A 23,536-nucleotide genomic window follows, 5' to 3' on the forward strand; every position below is an offset into this window, starting at 1 on the left:
TAGGGCAGAGTCAGGGCAGAGGGATTGTCTCCGTTAGCGCTCTCACTGGACTTGGCACGTGTGGACATTGGGTTCATTTTCAGCCTGAATGTCTAGGAAGACAGGACGCTAATAACCGGTGCATGGAGTTTCCTATTCAGGGCAGACGTTCTGGTAGGGACGAGGGGCGGAGGTTTCTAATTGTATTTAAGTTGAGTTTATTTTGTTCCCTTGGGTCGTGAAGCAAGTTTGTCGGTGGTGGTGAACTCCCTGGTATAATTCGCTTCAACTGTTAGCAACTAGGCATGTTTCGTGCTTCCAAAATGCATGGCAGTAAAGAGATTCCTATTTCAGAACCTTGCTTTAACTGTTTGTAATAGTGGCACTTACCAATGTCTTTGTTCGAATATTCATATTAAAGCCTGAATTTTTCCTCAAGATTTTAATATGAACATTAAAAATTAGGTTGCTTAATATTCACTAAATTAGGTAAGAGAATCATTTCAAAATAATTTCCACTGACGTTCTTGAATTAATAAAGTTGATGTAAACCTAGTACAAGTTAGTTTTCTGCTTGCTTCTCCTGCCCTAGGCACTGAAAGGCAAGAAACTCGGCCCCAAAGGTAGGATGAGAATAGGCAGGAAAAAGGGATGCTTGTTGGATTTTTATCTTAATTATCTTTTTTTTAATGTGTTTTTATTGATTTCAGAAGAGAAGGAAAGAGAAATATCAATGATGAGAGGGAATCATTGATCTCCTGCACGCCCTACACTCGGGATCAAGCCCACAAAGCAGGCATGTGCCCTGACCGGAAATCGAACCATGACGTCCAGGTTTATAGGTGGGCACTGAGCCATGCCAGCTGGGCAGTTTATCTTTTTACCCTCACCCAATGAGTACGGATGTTTTCTCCATTGATCTTTCAGAGAGATTGGAAGGGAGGGGAGGGGAAAGAGAGAGGGGAAAACATCCATGTGAGAGAGAGACATAGATTGGTTAGCTCCCGAACACACCCAAGGGGAAGGATTAACCTGCAACCCAGGCAGGTACTTGCTCCTGACTGCCCCTGATGGGGGAATCAAACCCTTGACCCTATGGTATGCAGGCCAACACTCCAACCACTGAGCCAAACTGGTCAGAGCTGGATTTTTTAAAAGTAATTTTTATTGATTTCAGAGAAGCAGGGAGAGAAGGAAACATCAGTGATGAGAGAGAATCATTGACCAGCTGTCTCCTGCACACCCCCCACTGGGGACTGAGCCTGCAACCCAGGCATGTGCTCTGACTGGGAATCGAATTGTGATCTGGTTCATAGACCAACGCTCAGCCACAGCCACACCAGCCGGGCCAGGGCTGAATTTTTAAACGGAAAATGTCACTGAACTGTTAATGGAGAAATCCCTTGATTTATTTCTTATCTACGAGCTTAGTCATTAGGATTTTATTATTTTTAAGTAATCTATAATAATAAAAGCATAATACACAAATCAATCGAACAGCTGAACAGCAGAATGACCTTGACAAAGCCGGGGCTGCAAGGATCTACTCTTGCACGAATTTCATGCATCGAGCCTCTAGTCCTATCTAATAAAGAGGGAATATGCCAATTGACCACCACACCCTCACAAAGATGGCAGTGCCCAGTCCCCTCAGCCCCACCAGGGCAGCAGGTGCAGCACAACCTGGGCCCACCCTCAGACGGGTCTGGCCACTCCATACACCTGCCTCCAGAGTCCCCCACTCCCCCCTGGTCAGCCCCCTAGCCACCCAGGGCCAGCCGAGGCTTATCGTCCACATTTTACAAATAAGGATCAGGCTCACATGACTTGCTTGAGGTCTCGGGGAAGGTGAGTAATAAGCTGACCAGTAGTAGGTCTGACGGCTAGTCCAGTAGATGAATGAAAAGCAGCAGGGGTATCTGAGCCTGTGGAATGACCTGACTGAGCCAAGTCCCAGCAAAGCATTGCATCCAGTTCACTTCTCCATGTTGCGTCCACAGGCATTGTCCCCGAAGCGCTGCGCTGGCACCACTGTGCCCAGGACAGAGCCCTTCCTGTGAGTGGATACTCTGCAGGCAGAATGCTGCCCGTGGAGAGGGCAGCTGCAGGCTGTTCGTTCATTCCTTTGTATGCCCCAAGCGGGCGAAACAGACTGCAGCCTGAGGCCTTTGCTCTGACCCCCACTTCCCAGGAGGAGCGTCCATTGCAGACTAGTCACCCCCAGGTTTCCTGTGGGCGCCCTCCCCTCTCCGCAGGCGGCAGAACTAGGGTGTGGGGCAGATGAACTGGCCACAGGAAACCCTCAACTAACCCACCCTGTCCACAGCAGTGAACTGTAATGACCCCCCCAAAAAGGAAAAGTTGTGGGCACACTGAAACGTTATGTAATTAAGTACAAATATTTCCTACTTGTTTCTTTCTAGTTATAAGAGGGATTTAATGAAAATCCATAATGCTAGCACCTTCCTCGCTAATCCCACCTGGAGATAACTGCAGTTCATTGACCCATCATTACTTCCTAGGAGCTTACACATATTATAGGACTTATGTAGTTAAACTGAGTATTATTAAAACTAATGTGCAGGCCCTAACTGGTCTGGCTCAGTGCATAGGCGTCGGCCTGCGGACTGAAGGGTCCCAGGTTCGATTCCTATTCAAGGGCATGTATCTTGGTTGCGGGCACATCCCTAGTAGGGGATGTGCAGGAGGCAGCTGATGGATGTTTGTCATCAATTGTTTCTAACTCTATTCCTCTTCCTCTCTGTAAAAAAATCAATAAAATATATATTTTTGAAAACAACTAATGTGCATGTTGCTCTTCCTGAACAGTGTATCGTCCATCCCTCCAGGCCAACTCCTATGCTCACTTATTCAACCTTGTAGCTATCTGTTTCTATAAACATAATCATGGTTCTATAAATTATTTGGACCGTGGAGTGGCTTCAGTGGAAGTGGCTTAGGGAACTGCAACTTACAGCAAACAGCACTGCTTCCGCCTCTCTGGCCCAGGCTGGGAAGCTGGACCCGCCGGAGCCAAGACTGCTTCCAAGGGGTCAGTAGCCGGAATGCGGGAGGGGCCTGCCGAGCGCGGGAGCCGAGTGCTCCGGGCCGGGCTCCGCGCCACCTCCCACCTCCGGCCGCCAGAGGGCGCCGTCGGGCCGCCGCCGCTTCCCCCGGCGCCCCGCCCACCGGGCTCGTCCCCCTCCCCGATTGGCTGCGCGGCGGGAGCGCGCCGAGTCAGGGGGCGGGCCCGCGCCCGCTACAAAGCGACGGAGGTCACGGCGCGAGGAGGTGCGCGCCGCCGCCGGTGATCCGCTCGCGGCCTCGGCGTCGCCGCTCCGCCGCCGCCGCGGGCGCCATGGAGGGCGTGAGCGCGCTGCTGGCCCGCTGCCCCACGGCGGGCCTGGCCGGCGGCCTGGGCGTCACCGCCTGCGCCGCGGCCGGCGTGCTGCTCTACCGGATCGCGCGGAGGTGAGTGCGGCCCGGCCCGCCGCACGCGGCCTTCCCGCCGGCTCCGCCGCACGGCGCCGCCCAGCCCGTGCCCGCGGGGCCGCGGCTTTGCGGGGGGACCAGGCCTGTGTGCCCACGTGCTGAGACCCGCCCCGCACGCCCCCCTCCCCCCCAAAAAAAGACCGGAAGCGGCTGGGGACCAGGAATGCGGGGTGGGCGGGAGCGGCCGCACGTGGGTCACAAGCTTCCTCCTCCCCGCAGGACCCGCACACCCCAACACCACCCCCCGGGCCCCCAGCCCCGCGGGAGGGCTCGGCGGGTCGGACTGCACCCGGACTGCTTCCCGCCTCCACCCTGAGGGCACCTGGGGGCTGGTGGTGGGTGGCTCCGTGGTCTGCTCCGTGTCTGGGGTCTCATCTCAGCCCATGGCAGCCACAGTCCCTGCTCCCCGGGAACCAGAAGGGCCAGGGGTGGGCCGACCCTGAGGCCAGCATCCCCCAGCCCTGGGCGAGGGCTGCTGCTGAGCTGGTCCGGGGCCCCGGGCTCAGGGCCCCGGGCTCAGCGGGGACTGCGGCCCACCCCCGGGCTGTGTCTCCATCTGACCCCCTTCCGGGGGCAGGGAGAACCGGCGGTGCTGTGAGCACATTCTGGGGCGACGGTGGGTGGGCTTGTAGCTTCATGGGGGGGGGGGGGGGGGCGGGTTTGACGTTCAGGTCTTGAGTGGAAGAAGCGAAGGCACCTGCCCACACATGGCCGCGCTGGGGTTTGAACCTGGGCAGTCCGTCTGGCTGTTCTCTCTTCACTCCACCTTGTGCCACTTCCCACCCCGGGGAGAAGCCGGGAGGGTGACTGAGTCACAGGCTCCCGGAGGAGGAAGGAATCGGCTGTGAGCAGGCTGGTGGAGGAGGAAGGAGTAGGAGGGACACAGGCTGGCAGGCTGAGGAGGGGGCCGTCTCCTGGGAGGGCAGTGAGGCATTGAGGGGTCCCTGGGAACCCCCATCTCTAGTGTCCCAGCTCCTGCCGGAGTTCTGGAAGCTGGGAGGGCTTTCGGGACCCGCTGATTGAAAGGGGGGGACAGGTTGTCTCCGGATGCTGCTGCCTCCCGGTGAACTGGGCCTCACTGGTGTGTCGCATGCTCCTGTGTCCTGTGCTCCGGCTGTTCTCAGGCTGCCAGCCACCGAGGTCAGAGCCGGGCCTGGTGCAGAGAAGGGCATGCTGGGGAGGGGATCTGGGAGGGTCCTGGCTGCCTGTGACCCCAGCAGCGGAGGGTGCTGTGGGTGGCCTTGGGACCTGTTGGGACCAGCTCTCCCCAGGATGCTCGGGGACGCTCAGAGCACTGGCTTTGCCTGGGTCAAAACTGGACACTGTGATGATGGAAGCGAGACCAGCCCTTGAGACTGAGCCCTGTCCCCCAGGAAGCTGTGGCTTTGGCCACAGCCTGGGTGTGGGGGACCCTCCTGAGGAGAGTTGTGTTTGGAAAAGGATTTGGTCTCGTGGGGGGTTGCGAGCCCAGCACAGAGGTGGAGGGCACCCTGGCCAGGGAGCCGCCAGGAGGTGGGCCCCTCCCAGGAGGGCGGCCCTGCTCCCACCGGTGCTGCCCGGGACACCTGGGGGCAGGTCCCCTTTGCTCCCGCCCACAGCTAAGGAAGGAGGCTGCCTCCAGCTGTTAGACCAACCGCAGGCCCGCCCTCCGCCAGCTTCAGTCTGGAGCTGCCTGCTCCTGGGGCCATCCCCCCAGGCCCGCTGCTCAGCATGGCGCCCGTGTCCGTCCCCCAGACCCGCTGCTCAGCATGGCGCCCATGCTCGGGACCTCGGGCGCCCACAGCTCCCACAGGGTTTGCTGGGTTCCCCACGGGGTCAGGTTGGAGGCCGAGGGCATGCAGCTCCAGGGTGAGCAGCAGAGCCTTGTCCTGGCACCATGTCCTGCCCGCTCAGCACTCCATGCTCTCCCTGTGCTGCCGGACAGACAGGCTGCGGACAGACTCCCGGGCGCACACTGGGTGGTCCCCTGCCCAGCAGCCCTGCCTGTTTGGATGCCATCTGTTCCCTTTTGCCCTGCCGGCCAGCAGACCTGTTCTTCAGGGTAACAGCAGATGCCTCACTTTTTGGCTTCTCTCCTATGGCATCTGCCACCAGCTGCTCCGGGAGGTCGCCGTTCTCATCCTCGTCCCGGTCGGAATGGAGAGCTGGCTCCTCTGCCTCTGGCCTGGCTCTCCGTCCGGGGCCATTCCCTCTGGGGGCCGGCTCCCTGTCTGCCTGTCTGGGGGCCGGCTCCCTGTCTGCCTGTCTGGGGGCCGGCTCCCTCCCTGGGGCCCGGCTCCGTGAACATGAGGTCTGTCCCGGGGAGGCGGGCTGGGCTCTGTCTCGGTGTGGCAGGCAGGGCTGCTGTGGACTTGGGCTCGTTCTGCCCGGAGGCCCTGGGGTGCTGGCTGGCATTACGGTGCTGCTGCCGCTGGAGCCCAGGAGGCAACTCGGGTTCTCCATGTGTTCGCTCGGGGCACAGAGCAACAGCAAGAAGCCGAGGGGTTCAGCAAGGACTCTCCCCTCCTGGGCCCGCCGGATGTGGCCTCTGGCCCCCTAAGGGAGCGGAGTTTGACGCATGGAGACCACTCTCCAGCCCCTCCTGGGGGAGGCTGGGCACTCCTCAGGCCTGGGGGACACTGGTTGGCACATTGGCCTCCGCCACACTCAGCCCCCCAGGCAGGCTGGTCTCGTACCTGTGGGCTCACAGCGGTGCCCACCCCCTGGCAGGGCCCACCTGCAGGGAATGGTGGGGTGTCGCAAGCTTTGTTTTAACTAAATTGGGATGGGGTGCTGGGGTGATGCTGTGTCCATCTTCTGTCCCTGGTGCGTGTTCAGGCCTGTGGGGGGCGGTCCTGAGGGACCCCTGCCCTCGCTGCTTCCGGCTCCTCGGAGCCCCGCAGAGCCGGGAGCTGCGCACAGGGGTGGGGCAGTGGGAGCTGGCAGCACCGCCAGGCCTCCCGCCTGCTGGGATGCTGCTGCTTCGATCTGGTTACATCAGACCTGCACTGGGAGTGGGTGGTCCCAGGGTCTGGCCCGGCAGAAGTTTTGGCCTGGGGAGGAGTGGGTTGAGGGGTTTATGAGGGCGGGAGGGGGCATTCCCTGACCAGGACGGGGACAGGGTTAAGCTGGCACAGAATAGATGAGCCCAAATGCCTTACAGCGGGCCAGGGGAGTGGGGCAGCCCAGAGGACACGTCCCCGTTCGCCCACGTGTCTGACGCAGGGGGGCCAGTGCTGGGGGGCAGGGGGGGCTAGACTCCGCCCAGCCCCCATCGCTTGGCTAGCTCCTGCCTCTCACAGGCCTGCAGACCCTACAGGGACCGCCCAGAGGCACTGTGGGGGTGACCCCTTGACCTGTGAACCCCCACCTGCCACGGGGCCCCTCCCCTACTCACACACTGGGCAGGGATCACCCAGGGCTGAGAGTGACCGGAGCTGGAGCCACTGGCCCCAGGGACCAGGCTGGTCCTCCTCCCTTCCGGCCACCGGCTTCCAGGCCAGGCCCATTTCCCTAGCAACGGAGCCGGGGAACTGAGGTTCCTCTGGGAAATGGTGGCTTCTGGGTGGGAGGGGCTTCGAGCTGGCTCCCAGGACGGAGGCTGCAGTTCCTGCGCCCCCCACCGCCCCTGGGCTAGGTCTTTGTCCCCTTCCCCATCTTTATTCATGAGCTGCCAGCTCTTCCGCTTGGCTTCAGTGGCTTCAGGCCAGAGGCGGTGTGGTGATGGGGGTGTGGGGGGAAGGGCTGGAGAGCCCCAGGGGCCGGTGAGAGGTCACCTGGGGAGCAGGTGCTGAGTAACAGAGCCCAGGGCTTCATTCCGGGGTGCCGGGTGCCGGGTGCCGGGTGCTGGCGCTGAGAGAGCAGGCGCCACACTTCCTGCCGGGCTGACCTCCGCGGCCGCCTGACCCTCTCTGCTCCCTGCGGCCTCCGGGAGGGATCGCCATCCTGCTGCCCAGATGAGCAGGCAGGTGGCGGGGTCTGGGGACAGGATGACTCCCCGAAGGCCAGGCCTGTGTCCGCAGTGCTGCTCCCCGGGCCCTGCCCTCTGCTGTCCGCAAGTCTGACATAGCAGTCCCTGCCCACTGCGGGTTTTCAGAGCGGGGCCGGGTGCGGGGCTGCCGGGGGCACTCCCTGGTTCCATCTCTGGGCGCCTCTGGCTCGGGGGAGAAGTGGGTTGAGGGGTTTCTTGGGGGGCATTCCCTGAGCCGCCCCCTCTCTCCGCCCACCCCATGTGACTTCCCTTTAGGGGGCGTTGGGCCAGGCACCGGTAAGCACTCCCGGTTAGCAGCGTGAGACTGAGGCTTGGAGAGCCCTGTAACCTGGTGGTCGGGGGCAGGAGTGGGAGCTCCGCTCTCAGGGGGCGATGGTGACAGAGCTGGCCCCTCACGTGGCAAGCACCTTTGTGTGGCTGTGTGGTCGGGTCCTTGTAGTGCACGGTCCCCGAGGTGCTGCGGCCTCACACTTGGCAGACGTGGCCTAGGGAGGCAGGAAGAAGGGGAGAGGAGGAGCTTCCAGGCTCACAGCCAGCCGTGGGCAGAGCTGGCACCTCTGGCTCTGAGGCTGGGGGCTGTGCCACCCTGTGGGCAGTAGAGCATCTGTGTGGTGAGGCTGCCACTACAGCAGGGTCCGAATGGCACCCCCGGAGCAGGAGGCGGCCTGGCCAGTACCCCGGGGCTCAAGCAGCTGCCTCCGTCACCTGCTTGTGTCTAGATTCCTAGGACCAGGGTTTGCTGGGCAGTTGCTGCGCGCGCACCCCTATCACACCATGGCCAACGAGGCGGCTGGAGGGGCCCCGCGCACAGATCCTGGTATCTGGGCTGGGATTACCCTGCAGCAGCACCTGTCACTACACGTGTGCTGTCTGGCGTGCTCTCCCCAGCCCACAGCTGTCTCTAAGCCCCGCCCCTGGGCCTTCCTGGAGGCTCTGGGAGCACCATTTCCGGGCCTGGGAACGGGCCTCCCAGGGAGGGATTAGGGCTGGCCTGTGGCCTGGCCAGCATGAGCCCCAGGGTGGCCCTGGATCCCCTCGTGGGCGTGCTGGAGGCCCAGGAGGAGCCAGGCCCGTGTGGCCTCCTCGCTGGTTCTCCCGGGGCTGCCTCCGGGACTGGTCTCCGTTGTGCACAGGCACCAAGGCCTCCGCTGACTTGACTCTCCCCTGTGCACAGGACGAAGCCGACACACACCACCGTCAACTGCTGGTTCTGCGCGCAGGACACGGTGGTGCCCTACGGGAACCGCAACTGCTGGGACTGCCCCCACTGCGAGCAGTACAACGGCTTCCAGGAGGTGCGGCGCCCAGCACCCCGCCCCCTCCCGCAGCCCGGGGACCGGGTGACTCGCCCAGAGGCACACCAGCGGAGTGGGCAGGTTGGGGGTCAGCCCTGGATCTTTCTGGCTCACGCCCGCGCTCTGCTTGGCACTTGGCCAGGGGTCCGCGGGCTCTGCCGAGAACCAGGGAGGCTCTGGCTTTGCAGCCACACTGTCCTGTCCCCAGGACTCAGCTCTGCCAAGCCCCCGCCACAGACAGCGCCCCCCACGGCCCCTGCAGCACACGCGGCCGGCTGCGCCCCGGGGGCTGCACTCTTGCCTGTGGGGTTCCTTCCTCGTAAATTCTTGGAGGACAGGCCGCTGGCTGCTGCGTGGAAAGAACATGGGGGCACTGGGAGCTGCTACCACGGGGGTCACCAGCGCTGGGTCGGGCTCCCGCTGACTCTGCCCTCCCCCCCCAGAACGGCGACTACAACAAGCCGATCCCCGCGCAGTACCTGGAGCACCTGAACCACGTGGTGAGCAGCGCGCCCAGCCCCCGCGCACCCGCGCAGCCCCAGCAGTGGGTGAGCAGCCAGGTGCTGCTGTGCAGGAGGTGCAGCCACCACCAGACCACCAAGATCAAGCAGCTGGCCGCCTTCTCGCCTCGGGATGAGGTGAGGCCGGGACCGGGAGGGGGGAATGTCGGGGGGGGGGGGCATGCCCAGGGCTCTTCAGACAGCCTCCCTCCCCTGGCCTCCACCCTCCATCTCGTCACACAGGCCTCCATCCCCCTCCATCGCATGGTTCCTGCTCTCTTGGCTCCACGCCTGGGGACCTCATGGAAGCCTAGTGCCTGCCAGTCCCGAGGGGTTTGTCCCTGGCAGGTGGCTCCCGTGGGGCCCTGTCCCTCTGAGTCAGGCTGCCCCCCGCTGGCCGGACACTGCTGTGGCGTTGGTGGAGGAGAGGGAGGCTGGATGCTAGGAGTTCACACACGCGCACACACACACACACACACACACACACACACACACGTGCGCGCGCGCGCGCGCCTGCCGTGGAGCCCAGCAGCCTTGTCTTCTAGCTCCGTGGTTGGCAAACTGCGGCTCGAGAGCCACATGCAGCTCATTGGCCCCTTGAGTGTGGCTCTTCCACAAAACACCACAGCCTGTGCGAGTCTATTTTGAAGAAGTGGCGTTAGAAGAAGTTTAAGTTTAAAAAATGTGGCTCTCAAAAGAAATGTCAATTGTTGTGCTGTTGATATTTGGCTCTGGACTAAGGAGTTTGCCGACCCCTGCTGTAGTTGCTCCTGCCTTCCCACCCCCAGGCCGGCGGCTGTGACCTCAGGAGCTGAGGCCCTGAGAAGCTGGCTTTCCCACGGCCCGGCTGGGTACAGGGGTGGGAGGACAGGATGGAGGCAGGTGTGACTTGGCCACCAGGGCAGCTTGGTCCCAGCAAGATAAGACCAAACTGATAACCCGCTGGCCCTGCAGACAGATGTGTGGGGGCTCTGGAAACGGGGAGAGGAGCATTACTGCATCCTGGGGAGGAGGGAGGGGGGGACTGTCTGCTCTGTTCCTAGAGCCCCAAGGACCTGCAGCCCCCACTCAGCCCAGCCAGGGCCTCTCTGCTTTCTGGACCCAGAGCTGACCAGCGGGGAGACCCTGCCTGAGTGTCTGTCTGCTCCAGCCCAGGCAGCGCCAGCCCAGAGCCAGCTGCTCCCGTGGCCCCCTCTGGAGTAGGACTTGGCCAGAACGCCTCCGTGCCCTGTGGTCCCGCTGCGCCCTGGGCTCTGGGTGGTCCTTGCTCCCGGTGGCTGTCGGCACACGCTCAGGGTGCTGTTTGCCCGCTGGCAGTGAGGAAGCAGGGTCAGGGTGGGGACAGCTTCCCGTGGTCGCCCCGCTGGTAAGTGGACCAAGAACCTGAGCCTCTGCCCCGCCCGCAGGGCCGGTATGACGAGGAGATCGAGGTGTACCGGCACCACCTGGAGCAGATCTACAAGCTGTGCCGGCCGTGCCAGGCGGCCGTGGAGCACTACCTCAAGCACCAGAACCGCCAGCTGCGCGCCCTGCTCGTCAGCCACCAGTTCCGGCGCCGGGAGGCCGACCAGAGCCACACGCAGGTCTGAGCGGCGCGCCCACGGGCATTTGGGGCGTCCCAGCCCTCGGGCTGGTGCAGAGAAGCCCCTCCCAGGGCTGGGCCCGCAGACTGGTGGGCAGCTCTCCAGAGCCAAGGCCTTCTCCCTGGAAACCCTTCCTGCGGGGCCCTGTGTCAGCAGCTGGAGGGGGTGTCCCCAGAAGAGTGGCTCAGTATTGAGGTCCGCCCATCATTTGCATACCTGACAGTCTGGAGCCTCGATGTGTCCGGGCACTTCCCCACCCCTGCATCCATTCCCCACTCAGGCATTTCCCAGAGCACCGTGCGGCGGCCATGCTCTGAGGCTCTGCGCCGCCCACTCAGCCAGGAAGCCGAATGGGGAGGTGAAGTAACGGGGGGCGGGGGGGGGGGCGGCCCCACACCCTGTGTGCCAAGGCACCAGGATTTGAACCCAGAACCAGATGGCTAAAAGTCACTAACTTTAAAATTATGTATTTACTGATTTCAGAGAGGGAAGGAGAAGGAGCAAGAGATAGAAGCATCAATGATGAGAGAATCATAGATCAGCTGCCTCCTGCCTCTGCACACAGGATCGAGCCCACAACCCAGCCATGTGCCCCACCAGGAATCGAACCATCATTTCCTGGTTCATAGGTCAACACTCACCCACTAAGCCACGCTGGCGAGCTAAAACTCACTAATTTTTATCACCGTCTTCAGTTAGTGGAATGTTCTGGGTCTTAAATCTGATAGAGCGGTGAGTGGATTTAGATGTAGCTCACCCCCTCCGGCCCCAGATGTGCTGTGTCCAGTGGCAGGTGGTTTCCAGTCCACAGCTGGCTCCGGCCCACACGGCCATGCACGGCCCACAGCCCGTGTGTGCACAGCAGGGCGCTCGGACCTGTGCTTTTTCTCCTCACCGCGTTTCTATGCTGAACAACTTATTGCCGTATTTTTAATCTTAACTTTGGTCAGAGTTATTTATATGTTTATTATAATTCCCGAAGGAGTTTATGGTGAGAATTTGGCAAAAAGAATGAAAAATTTATATGAAAGAATAAGGTCACCATAAGCTCAAAAGCTCTCTAAAGAAGAGGCAGCCATGGGCCGGGTCAGGGGGTCTCGGCTGTAAGCCTGGAGACAGCCAAGAAGGTCCGAGGGTTCGGGCCTGATCAAGACAGGGTCTCGGATCGGCAGGTCCCGGGGGGTTCTTCGGCCACCAGCCGCCGGGCACCAGCGCACGGGCAGTGGCTGTGGGCGGCTCTTGCCATGTGGCTGACCAGTCTCTCCCTCCCTCCCCCAGAGCTTCTGCTCGTCCGCGGTGAAGGCCCCTGTCCAGGTCATCGTGCTCCGCGCCCTCGCCTTCCTGGCCTGTGCCTTCCTGCTGGCCACCACGCTGTACGGCACCAGCGACCCCTTTGTCCCGGGGGCCACCCTGCCCCCAGCTTTGCCCCCCGGGGGCAACGGCTCGGCTGCTCCTGACAACGGCACCGCCCCTGAGGCTGAGGGCTGGCGACCGCTGCTGGGCCTGCTGCCGGAGCACGTGACCGAGCAGCTGCAGGAGGCCTGGGCCTACGGGCGGGGCCACCAGACCGGCGTCGTGGTGCTGGGCCTGCTCACCTGCCTGCTGGCCATGCTGCTGGCCGGCCGCGTCAGGTGCGTGTGGGCCGGAGCAGGGGGCTGGGGGCGCCAGCCTGGGTGGGGCTTCGCTGTGTGGTGGAAGCAGCTGGGAGGCCGGGGGCGAGAGAGAGTAAATGACTTTCCTTAGGGGGCAGCGGCACTCAGAGCAGGCCCCCCGACCGCTGCTGGTTGGGGCCACCTGGGCCAAACCACCCCAGTCTCTCCTCCTCAGACTGCTAATAACCACCCACCGCTGTGGGTGCCCTTGGGCCCTGATTTCCCTCCCTGTTCCGATTGGTGTTCACGTCATCGCAGTGACTCTGAGGGAGGTTTCTGTTTTTCTTTCTTTTTAAAATGTATTTATTGATTTCAGAGAGGGAGAGGGAGAGAAACATGGATGAGAGAGAATCATTGATCGGCTGTCTCCTGCACGCCTCCTACTGGAGATTGAGCCTGCAACCCAGGCCTGCGCCCTGACTGGGAATCAAACCGTGACCTCCTGGTTCATAGGTCTGTGCCCGCCCACTGAGCAGCACAGGCCGAGCTGGGGGAGGTTTCTGAGCCCTGTTTCACTGGCTGGAACACTCAGCTCGGAAACAGACCAGCTCGGAGCCGAGCAGCGTGTACATGCCGGAGGCGGGTCGAGAGGCACTGCACTCTTGGCTCTGGGTTCTGTCTCTGAGCAGGGGGGGGGGGGGGGGGGGTGAAGGGCAGCGAGCGGGAGGATGAGGGACTTGTCTTGCTGAGATGGGCCCTCACGCAGCCCCGCTCTCCCCAGGCTCCGGAGGATTGACGCCTTCTGCACCGGCCTGTGGGCGCTGCTGCTGGGCCTGCACCTGGCTGAGCAGTACCTGCAGACCCCCTCGCCCAGCTGGCTGGACACGCTCAAGTTCGGCACCATGTCCCTGTGCTGCCTGGTGGGCCTGATGGCGGCCGTGGCCACAAGGAAGGCGACGGGCCCGCGGAGGTTCCGGCCCCGAAGGTCAGAGAAGCCGCAGTGATTGCGGGGGGAGGACAGACGGACGGACAGCCCCAGAGCTTTGCGCCCAGCCCAGAGCAGGGCACTTCTCTGTCTTGGCTCTTTCTTCCTGCCTCACTCTCATCCCTGCCCAGCCCCTGCCCTTCCCTGAGGAGTCGGGCCTCCCTCACCCCCCTCCTTTCCCAGTAAGTCATCCCCCAACCTTAGTGCCCTCTCTCGGGCCAGAGTCCCTCCCATTGCCCCGAGGCCAGCATGCGGGCGATGCCCTCACAGGCTGCCTGTGCCTACGGCTTCCTCCGGGCAGCTCCGGGCATCCCCTCCCGCCACGGCCCCTGCCTGCCTCTGACACCGTGGGATGAGGCCACTGTCTGCTGCTCCTTACACCAGCTCTGAGCTCCTGGCACGGGCTGGTGACAGTGGCTGCAGACCGAGCCCTTGCCACGTGGCCTGACCCCTGGGCAGCTTGACCCGGGCGGGAGCTGCTGAGCGGGACCCAGGGGAGAGCCACGCCTCGTCCCCACGTCCTTCTCTGTCTGTCCCTTTGGTCCTGCCCAGTGCCCGGCCAGCCCTGCTAGAAACCGGTGAGACCAGAGTCTGGGCTGCCCCTGGGCCCACTGCCCCATCCCCACACCTTCCTGAGCCCCTCTCACCCTCAGCCTCCTCCCTGGGCCTGGGAGCGGAAGGTGCAGTTTTTGGGCCCAGACTGGCGTTGGTCATGAGTTTGTAGGGCAAGGGTCTGCTCACGGTGATGGTGGGAAACGCTCCTGCTGTGGCCAGCAGGTTTCTGGACAGTCACTGCTCTGCCCCTAGAGCCCTCACAGGGGTGCTGAGGTTCCTGATTTCCACCTTCCTGTAGGGTGTCCACAGAGGCTCGGCCAAGCCAACCCTCAGAGTGCTCTGCACTCTCCCTCCCGGGCCCGTCCTACCACTTGGCTCGTCGGAGCCCAGGGCAGGCAAGAACAGATGACAAAGGCGTGAGAGCCACTCAGCAAGGGGCCACCGACCAGCCGAGAGGCGGGGAGGAGGCCCAGGCCTGGCCAGGTCCCAGGGAGTCGGGAGCTGCGCCCGCGCCCGCGCCCGCTGTCACTCATCCTCGCGTCCACGGGGAGAGGCTGCCCCGCCCCTGACTCCGCCCCTCCGCACCCATGTGTGCAGAGCGCCGGGATCAGGAGCTGCCCCGGCAGCCGTGTGGCCTCAAGGCCCGTCCGCTGGTTGTGTGTGGAGGGGATGGAGGAGGAGTGGGGATGCAGAGCAGAACCTAATCCTGCTGGGGAGGCGGCCTGCCCCTTCCCGGCCAGCCGGTGGGCAGGGCGGCAGCATTGCCCGTGGAGAGCCGGGGCGTGCTGGGCTGTGCACGCCCTTGTCTCTGGGGCCCCCTGCTTTCAAGGAAGCTAATGCCTGCTTCTCTTGGCGCTGAGGAGGAGCAGGACGTGTGTGTGTGCGTGTGTGTGTGTATTTAAGTTAAGTTATTTATAATCACAACCAGCTCCCTAGCTGGCCGGGCCCCGCTGAGCAGAGTCTGCCTGCCCCGGTGGGGATGGGAAGACCCCCATGAAATGAGCCTCAGCTGAGGGCACTTCCTGGCCTTTTTATTCTGTGACTTTTAACTGCCCACCAGTCCCTTCAAGCGGCATTACTTGGAGCCTATTCAGCACCTCCTGACCTTAGCGGCAACAGCGAGGCAGTGCAGGCACCACTGGGGTCCTGGCTTATTAGCTGGGAGTGTCACCCCTGCCAGGGACCTCTGCCCCCAAGACCTGAGGGAGGTGCACACGCTGTCTTCTCCCTCTGGGTCTGGGCCTGGGTCCTCACCCGGGGCCCAGCAGGCTCCTCCCGGGCGCGCCCCGCCTGGAGGGGCGTGTCAGCGTGTCGCTGTCCGTGCCTGTGCCTGTCGTCTGTCCCTGAGTGTAGAGCTGCAGATGATGTCTAGTGGCCCTCCATCCCTGTAACCGCAGCCCCGGCCAGATGTGTGTTCGATGCTGTATTTTCAATAAATGCCTCCGGGGCCCTGCTCTGACCCTGGGCATCAGGTATCGCGTCTTTTTTGTTTTTTCTTTCACGTTCTTTCCGGGGTGTCTGTGCTGGGGGCGGGCCTTGGGGTACCGGCGTGCCAGGGAGTCAGGCTTGGGAGCTGGCGACATGGAAATGGAAGGACAGGGCCCAGCTGACTGTCCCTGCCGGGTGGGATGGTCCCTGTCTCAGCAGACGGCCACTTACATAGCTTGCTCCTGCTCGGGGCTGGGGCTGGGGCTGGGTCCTCTCCGTCAGGTGGGACACCGAACAGGCACCCGGCCCTCCTCGGACCCCTTACCCGGGGACGGAGACTCAGATTCCGTGCTGGTGCCTGTGGAGCCGGTTCCGGAGCGCAGCGGTCTGGGCGCCGGGCCAGTGGAAGTGTCGGTTCGTGTGAAGCTCAGGAGCCAGCGGAGACGGCCCTGTAACAGGAGGCTCCCGGGACCGGTCTGCGGCCGGGACCAGAGCTCACACCGCATCTTACAAGGATCCGCTAGTTGAAGGGTCAGAGAAAACTGTCCCCTCCATGCCAACATTTACACCGGCATCAGAGACGGGGTGGGGTCCTGGAAAGTGCTGGCAAGACCCAGCTTGTCTGGGCCAGCTGGCCACCTGCGAAACCTGAAGGCCGGCTCGGCCCCTCTCGCTGCTGGGGGGAGGGGGGTGGGAAGCGTCCGAGGCCTCCTGCTGCATCTGCGGGCGGGCCTGGGTGCGCCTGCTCAGCGGCTCCGGACACGCCTGGGTCCTCCTGGCACAGGCCCCGCAGGGACAGCTTTACGCACCATCAGGGCAGGCTGCCAAAGGTCCCTGCGTCCTTTGTGCCTGACGCTCCCCCTTCTGCCACAAAACCGTGAAATGGTACCTTCTGTTGGGGCGAGGGGCTTCCCCAGGTGTCCTGGCTTCAGGACACGTCAGCAGGTGGAGGCTGGGCGAGCAGCTTGGCTTGAGCTCCTGCCTTGATTTCCCCACGCTCCCGCCTTGGGTTCTGAAGTCCAGGAAGCCTGCTGGCACTCCGGATAGCATTAGCAAGGTCACGTGATCTCCAGGAGGGCACTGCACTCTCCTCAAAGCTTGTTGAAGGGGAGGGTGAGAACTAGCAGGAACTCCTGGGTGCAGTGGGCCTGGGGGGTTCCCTTAGCCCCGAGGCTCTGCTGCAGGGCCTGGCCAGCCTGCCCGTCATCGGCACGTTGTCCGCGGCTCCTTTGTCCCTGGGGACCGAGGTAAGGCCGGGCCTCCCGCATCTCCGTCCAGACAGCGGGCAGACTAATGCATTAACTGTCGCTGTCCCCGCCTCTGTAATCGGTTGCCTTAACCAGAAGCATGGTTGACATTCTGGCTTGGGGCCACCGGGTCCCGTTGTGTGATTTGTACCGTTCTCGAGTTAAAGGGACACTGTCACCATCCATCTTCTGTGCAGCCTTGTGGTCACTTAGGGGTTTTCTCCAAGTTCAAGTTTGGCTTGTGTCCTGTGTGTCTCTTCCTGGGGGTCCTAAGCCTGGCCACCCCCCTCGGCTCTACAAGACACTGGGCTGAATGTCCATTGTCTGAGGCCAGAGGGCAGCAGTCGGACACCCGGGGAGCAGGGCCCCGAGCTCGGCCGCTGCGATGGGGGCTCTGGACATGAGCAGGAAGGACAGGAGGAACCCCAGGCCACTGGCCGCTCCTGGGAGCCTGGCAAGGGGCTGGGCATTTCCGCTTCAAGGCGAAGGGTTGACGTGAGGTTGGCAAGGGCGACAGTGTCACTTTAACACTGAGACCCATAGTGGGACTAGTTTGCTGTGACGGATCGGAGGGGGCATGCGGGGCGGTGGGTCACGCTGCACTCCCAGCCACCGATCCTAACGGTGTGAATGTGGTCGGACTGCTTCCCGCTTCCACTAACGCACGCCTCCTCGGGGACCCCGACTCAGGCCCCCCCTGTGCCAGGTGAGGGGGCAGCTGGCGGACCGCCTTCAGAGCCCTCCAGGCTGACCTCCTCCCCCGCCCGCGGCCTCTTGCAGGTACCTCCCCGGAGACTCGGCCGGCCTCTTCCCTGCCTGCCCCAGCCTGGCCGCGCCCTACCCGGGCGTCGCAGCCTCTCCGCCGTCTCTCTTCCTCCCCGCCTCGCCCGGCTTCCTGCCCCTCGCCAGCCAGCAGCTGTTCCGCTCTCCCCGACGGGCCTCGCCCTCCTCGCTGCCAGGCCGCCTCAGCCGGGCCCTCTCGCTGGGCACCATACCCTCTCTGACCCGAGCAGGTAAGAGGCACGCGGGCATCGGCGGGCCACGTGGGCCTGGGGGCAGCTGGGCACCGGGACTCGGGCCGTGTACAAGTGGGAGGAACTGGGTTCAAATCCTGCTGCATCCACTAAGCAGCTGCCCTTCACCAAAGGACTTGCTGGCTCTGAGCCTCAGTTTCCCTCAAGAAAATAAGAAACCGGTTTGGCTCAGTGGATAGAGCGTCAGCCTGTGGACTGAAAGGTCCCAGGTTCGATTCCTGTCAAGGGCATGTGCCTGGGTTGTGGGCACATCCCCAGTGAGGGTGTGCAGGAGGCAGCTGATGGATGTTTCTCTCTCAATGATGTTTCTAACTCTCTATCCCTTTCCCTTCCTCTGTAAAAATCAATAAAATATGTTTTTTCTAAAAAAAGAAAAAGAAAAGACCAGTAGTAGAACCGGCCCCGGGTGGTGGTGAGAGGAGTGAGAGGATGTAAAGCGCTCACACGGGCAGTGCCTCCCGCGGGCACTCGGTGAACGTTTGAGCCCTTCGCGGGGTTTATGCCGCACCCTGTTCTTCCCTATTGTTACTGCTGCTGCTTTCAGTCCTGGGCTGGACGCTCTGCCCCAGCCGCTCCGTATGGTCCAGGGCAGGATTCAGTCAGGTCAGTCCAGGTGCTCCCGCCTGTGGGCTCGGCCATGACCGCCACCTGGTCCTTGTCGGGAGCGCAGTCTCATTCTCCACCTTCCCCCAGGACCGCCCTGGCCCGGCCCAGCTCCGGCCTCCTGGGCCCTGTGTGCGCAGCAGCTGGGACAGGACCGCGGGAGCCCTGGGTGTGGGCCCCAGAGGCCCAGCTGCCCTTCCCCACGGGACTGCTGTCTGGAGCTGCCCGCCAGGAGCCGGGGTGCCAGGCCTGCGGGGTGGGAAGCGCTGGGTTTGGGCCCACAGCGGTGCAGACCCCAGAGCCTTCCCAGAACCCTCTGGGGGAGAGTTGCAGGCGGCTGGGGGTGGCACTCTGCGACTGGTTTATCCTTCAAAAAGGAAATGATGTGGGTTAATGGCCCTCGGGGTGAAGGCAGGGCTGTGAGTGACAGGCTGGATCAGCAGAGCCGGCCCTGGGGCTGGAGGGCGGGCACCTGACCTTGTCACGTCTCCCCTCCAGACTCGGGGTACCTGTTCAGCGGGAGCCGCCCGCCATCGCAGCTGTCTCCGTCGGGGGAGGCGCCTGTTCCAGGTAAGAGGGGTGACGGGGAGCAGTCTCGGTGGGGGTTCCAGAGGGCTGTGTGTTAACCATGAATCGAGGGTCAGGCAGGGTCTGTGTTCACATCCGTCCCTGCGCCTCCGTGTGTGCAGGCCTGGGCCAGCGACTCTCACCCCGAGCCTCGACTTCTGTGCAGTGGGTGTTAGGGTGAGAGGGAATGCGCTCCTCGTCAGTGGCCCGGGTCACTCGGGGTCCCGCCTTCAGCAGGGCAGGGAGCGGACCTTAAGTCTCAAGAATTGGTTGCTGTCCTGGCATTGCTCTCAGCTGAGGGCAGTACCAGGGCCGCTGGATAGAAATTGCGAGGCAGAGGGGACATTGCTGAGGGGCCCCGGTCCTCGTCCCTCCCACGGGGCCAGGGGCGTGGGCTCCTCCCCCTCTGCCCAGCCTTGCCTTGCTCCTGGGTAACAGGAACGGAAGAGGCCCCGGGCTGTGTAACAACCCCAGGTGCAGACTGACTGACAATCAGACGCCTGCGCTACAGGCACGGTTTTTGTCCTCCTCCGCCCTCCAGATTACTACTCTCTGCTGCTGGGGAGCTGCCCATCCCCGTTCCCTTCCCCGGCGCCCTCCGTGGCCGGCTCGGTGGCCTCCAGCACCGGCTCGCTGCGCCACCGCAGGCCCCTCATCAGCCCGGCCCGGCTCAACCTGAAGGGGCAGAAGCTGCTGCTGTTCCCGTCGCCGCCCGGGGACGCCCCCAGCACCCCCAGCAGCTCCGACGAACACTTGCCCCTCAACGGCAGCCTCTTCAGCATCGAGACACCCCAGCCACAGAGGCAGCCAGCGCAGGACACGAAGCACAGCGTGGGTATGCGCCTCGGACCCGGCCCTGGGGGCAGGAGAGCCCGCTGGGCTGTGGGGGCGCCTCTGGGATCAGCACAGTGTGGAGACCCCCATTAGGAGGCTCACAGGGCCTGTCCTTGATCTTCTTGGGATGTGTGCGGCCAATCTCCCCAGCTCCATGGCCCCTGGCTGGCTTCTCATGACCTTGAACCCTCCAGGACATTGCTCTGTTAGCTGATATTCTTTTATTGTTTTGCAATTGACCTTGAGGCTGGTCTGTTCCTTAGGATGGATCAGAAAGGTATTATGCCCTGCCAAGCTGCGTCTGGTGACGGGCTTTTTGTTTTTGCTCAAGTATTGTCTGACTGTCCTGTCCCGGGTGTCCTGTGAGCACCCGCTGAGACACCCTTCTCTGCAGACATGAGGCCCGTGCGCGAGAGAGGCAGCGCCTGCAGCAGCCGCTCCATCAAGAAGGAGGACGACTCCTCGCAGTCCTCCACGTGCGCGGTGGACACCACCACCCAAGGGTGCCCCGAGGAGACCACCTGGAGAGGTCTGCACCTGCGCTGTTTCGGGGGGAGGGCAGGCAGCACGGGGCCTCAGTGTGCAGCCAGGTTCGCCCGCTCTGTCTGGGACCCTGACGGAGAAAGACCCTCGAGGGGCCCCTAGTGACGGAGGGCGGTCAGGTAACCGCCAGCGCCTCGAGATGCAGCCTGTGCCCACCGCTCCGTCCCTGTTGCTATAGCCTCAGGTCACGTGGTCACAGGCGGCTATTTAAATCTTAACAAAATTAAAATTTGGTAACAAAATGCTGAGTCCTCAGCTGCACCAGCCACATTCACGTGCTCCATTGCCCGTGTGGTCTGTGCTGGCCTGGGCTGTCCATAAGTTGCCTGAGTTCAAGTCCTGCCTCCGCCTGTGGGCCCAAGGCAGCTGTGAGATAAATCCCGTCAGCACCTGGCACTGCCCGGGGAGCAGGGGCACGTGTGTGGTGAAGATGGACACGCAGGCTTCCTGGAAAGATTGGGTGCTTCCCCCACATCGGGGTCCCGGGGCGGAGCGCGGCAGCCAGGGCAGAGGGGCCGCCTGCTGACCGTGGAGGCCTGGGGTGCTAGTCCCCTAGAGCCTGTTTCCTGTCTGTGAAGCCAGGTCACTGCCCATCGCCACGGGGCAAGCACAGGGACCAGCCAGTGCCTCCTGGAGGCCGGGCTCGGGAACGGAGGAGCCTGAGGGCGGGACGTGACCGTGACCCAGGCTGCAGTGTCCAGGGGCAGCCTCCGGGGGCAGAGGGAGTGACCTGTGGTGAGCCAGGGGCACAGACCCCACCCGGGTCCTCTGACCGCCGTGCCTCTGACTGGGTCTCTGCTCTCTCCAAGGTCGGTTCGTCCCCTCCCTGGTCCAGGGCCTCCTGGCTGTGAGCCTGACGGCCAATGCCCTCTTCACCTCGGCCTACCTATACCAGAGCCTGCGCTGACCGAGGGCCTTGGCTCCCGGCACCGGAGCGCCCAGATCCAGGTGCTGCTGCTGCCACTGCCGCCGCCCTCAGGGCCGCCCCAGGCCGAGTCCTCGGACCCTTCTCCTCACTGAGCGGCGTGGACCGGGGCTGAGGCCTGTGCGCTGCACGCCGCCCTCCATCTTGCTGACATCAGTTGTGTTTGGTGCTGCCACGGAGCCAGGGGTCCCCGGGGGCTGCGCTGTCCGGCCCTGCCCGTGGGGCCTCCACCACTGCGCCTGCAGCCGAGCCCTGCCCGGACCCCGCACACGGGCCACGGCCACATCTCAGTCCCGTGTGCCCGTCCCCCGGCCTCAGGCTCCCTGTGTCCCGTCCTCCACCAGCCCCTTGAGGAAGAGCATCCTCTGCCACCTCACCCTTCCGCCTACCCCGGCGAGGCCTGCCCTCTGGCTCTCTTCTCAGCTGGGCCTGCAGGACGCTTGTAAGCATCCTGCTCACAACTCCCTGCTGCCCAGTGCCCCGTTGTACCTCTGGTGGCCTCTCAGGCAGTCGCCCTGTTCCCTGAGAACACTGCCCAGGGCAGCCTGCAGGTGGCAGATGAGACCACCCCCCCGCCATGGCCCTGGCTCCTTCCCGCTGCCGAGACCCCCTTCCTCCCTTTGGTTCCACTGGCGCCACGGGCCGGGTGTGGCCCCGTCCTCAGCCACCTTGGCGGGCTTTGTCCCCTCCCTGCCCCTCCGTCCTCGCCATCGCCCTTCCGCGCTACTGCACGCTCGCCCCCTCACCCCGGAGCCGGTCCTGCCCCCTGAAGCGGGCGGCCCTGGGATGGCACAGGGACCCTCCAGACGCTGCGGCCGTCAGACCCCAGTCCCTGCTGCCTGGGCCTCGGACAGGGTGGGCGGCGTGTGTGTATGTGACTGCACATGTACGTGCGTGTGACGTGCCGGCCTCCGTGCTGCGGGGGAGGGAGTGGCTGCCGGGATGGATTCTGAGACAGGAGGAGGGGTCTTCGCTCCACCATTCAGGGATAAAGTTTAATTTTATTTTTCTACTCATTCTGCCAGGTGAGGCGTTTTGCTGGGAAGCAGGATGCCCCCGTCCTCCCAGCCAGGGAGGGTAGTTTTTTTAAGCTTTGGGTGCTTTTTTTAGTAATTGATTTTTACCACGTGGAGGAGGAGATTGCTCTGACTTCCCTCTTCCTCTTTCCCCCACTCACGTCCTGAGAGCTACGGTCTCCTGCCCTGACCCCTCCCCAGAACACGGGGGTCAGGACCCGAGTCCAGCTGCCGAGATGGTTCCAGTGGGTGTCTCGGCCTCCATTTGTACAGTGGGCATGTGTCAACTTTTTAATTTTATTTTCTGCCGAATAAAGCCAAACTCCATTCTCAAATGCACTTCCTCTCCGGCTCTGAGGAACCCCCCACGGAGCCCCACCCCCATCCCCAGGCCCAGGGTCCCAGCTCCTCACCGAGACCGGGAGAGGCTGGCAGAGGGGTTTACCGTATGTTTTCGTTTAAACAAAAAACACAGTCTTGTCTTTACAAAAGCAAAAAACTCAAGAAGACACCAGCCTTTGAACTGCACTTGTCTTTATTCTGCAGCCCAGCCCCTGAGGACCCCACAGGGCGGGGGCCGAGCCCGGCTGAGGTGGAAGTGGTGTATTTGTTCAGCACAGAGCTCCGGGGGCCCCCGGCTCATAGGGTGATTGGCAGTGTCCCCAGAAAAGCTTAGGGATTTGAACAGGAGACCAGCGCCAACAGAGAAGGCAGGTGTCACACAGCATGAGCGAGGCAGGACGTGCTCTGCTGTCAGAAAGGCCTGGCCCCAGGCCTGCAGGGTGGTCAGAGGCCTTGTTTTCTCCTGAGCCCACTCGCATGGCCTGGGGGTCAGCTGCTGGGCTCCCCACCAGCCCCTTAGGGCGGAGCCCCCAGGCCTCATAGCTGAGCTGAAGGCAGATGGCCCAAGCAGCAGGCACAGGGTGGGCACGGGGGAGGCCCTCGGAGGTGATGGGCCAGTTGTCACTGAGCCTGCAACCCCTGGTAGGTGAGGGCAGCCTCTTGGGGGTGAGCCTGGGCCTGCCTTCTTACTGGCTGTGGGTTAACAAGCCCTGGGCCCAGGTGGGATCGAGAAGCCACACCACGATGCAGGAGCACCCATAAAGGTGACTCCTGGCCCGGCACCCAGAGGCGGGGGGCTGGCGGGTAGATGGCTCTAAACCTGACCTTGAGTTAGATGGTATAGGACAGGGCCAAGCTGCCTGCAGGGGGCGCCACACCTGAGTTCACTGGCCACGGGGGTCCTTGTGACGTCCCCTGGGGCCACAGGAAGCCCCTTCTTGGAAGCCCTCTCTTCCAGTGACTGCAGTCTCCTGGCCCTGCACTGTGTGAGGGAACCGGCGTGCAGAGATGACTCCTCACTCCGGACCTGGACGGAACCAGGGTGA

General features: G+C 62.9%; 1 protein-coding gene across 2 annotated transcripts; it reads left to right on the forward strand.

Moving 5' to 3' along the window:
- Positions 1–3,227: 3,227 nt before the first annotated feature.
- Positions 3,228–22,479, forward strand: TMEM201 (transmembrane protein 201). 2 transcript variants are annotated; one of them, XM_036460869.2, is made up of 11 exons: positions 3,228–3,450; positions 8,616–8,736; positions 9,180–9,374; positions 10,643–10,819; positions 12,098–12,450; positions 13,193–13,396; positions 17,407–17,639; positions 18,762–18,833; positions 19,372–19,665; positions 20,059–20,193; positions 21,017–22,479. In XM_036460869.2, exons 1-11 carry the CDS (start codon positions 3,338–3,340, stop codon positions 21,112–21,114), a joined length of 1,995 nt encoding a protein of 664 aa, XP_036316762.1. In that variant the 5' UTR covers positions 3,228–3,337; the 3' UTR covers positions 21,115–22,479. The 2 variants fall into 2 exon arrangements, with proteins under 2 accessions (XP_036316762.1, XP_036316763.1); XM_036460870.2 differs by lacking the exon at positions 21,017–22,479 and having other exon boundaries at positions 19,996–20,193.
- The last annotated feature ends 1,057 nt before the right edge of the window (positions 22,480–23,536 follow it).

This window comes from Pipistrellus kuhlii, unplaced genomic scaffold (assembly GCF_014108245.1).
Source record: "Pipistrellus kuhlii isolate mPipKuh1 unplaced genomic scaffold, mPipKuh1.p scaffold_m20_p_34, whole genome shotgun sequence".
Taxonomy (NCBI): domain Eukaryota; kingdom Metazoa; phylum Chordata; class Mammalia; order Chiroptera; family Vespertilionidae; genus Pipistrellus; species Pipistrellus kuhlii.

What these genes read in the sequence shown, in the direction of transcription:
- TMEM201 (XM_036460869.2), top strand. Translation starts at nt 3,338, where the DNA reads ATGGAGGGCGTGAGCGCGCTGCTGGCCCGCTGCCCCACGGCGGGCCTG. An exon ending in CCGACCAGAGCCACACGCAG is followed by an intron (nt 10,820 to 12,097) that starts GTCTGAGCGGCG and finishes TCCCTCCCCCAG; the next exon opens with AGCTTCTGCTCGTCCGCGGT. An exon ending in CGGAGGTTCCGGCCCCGAAG is followed by an intron (nt 13,397 to 17,406) that starts GTCAGAGAAGCC and finishes GGCCTCTTGCAG; the next exon opens with GTACCTCCCCGGAGACTCGG.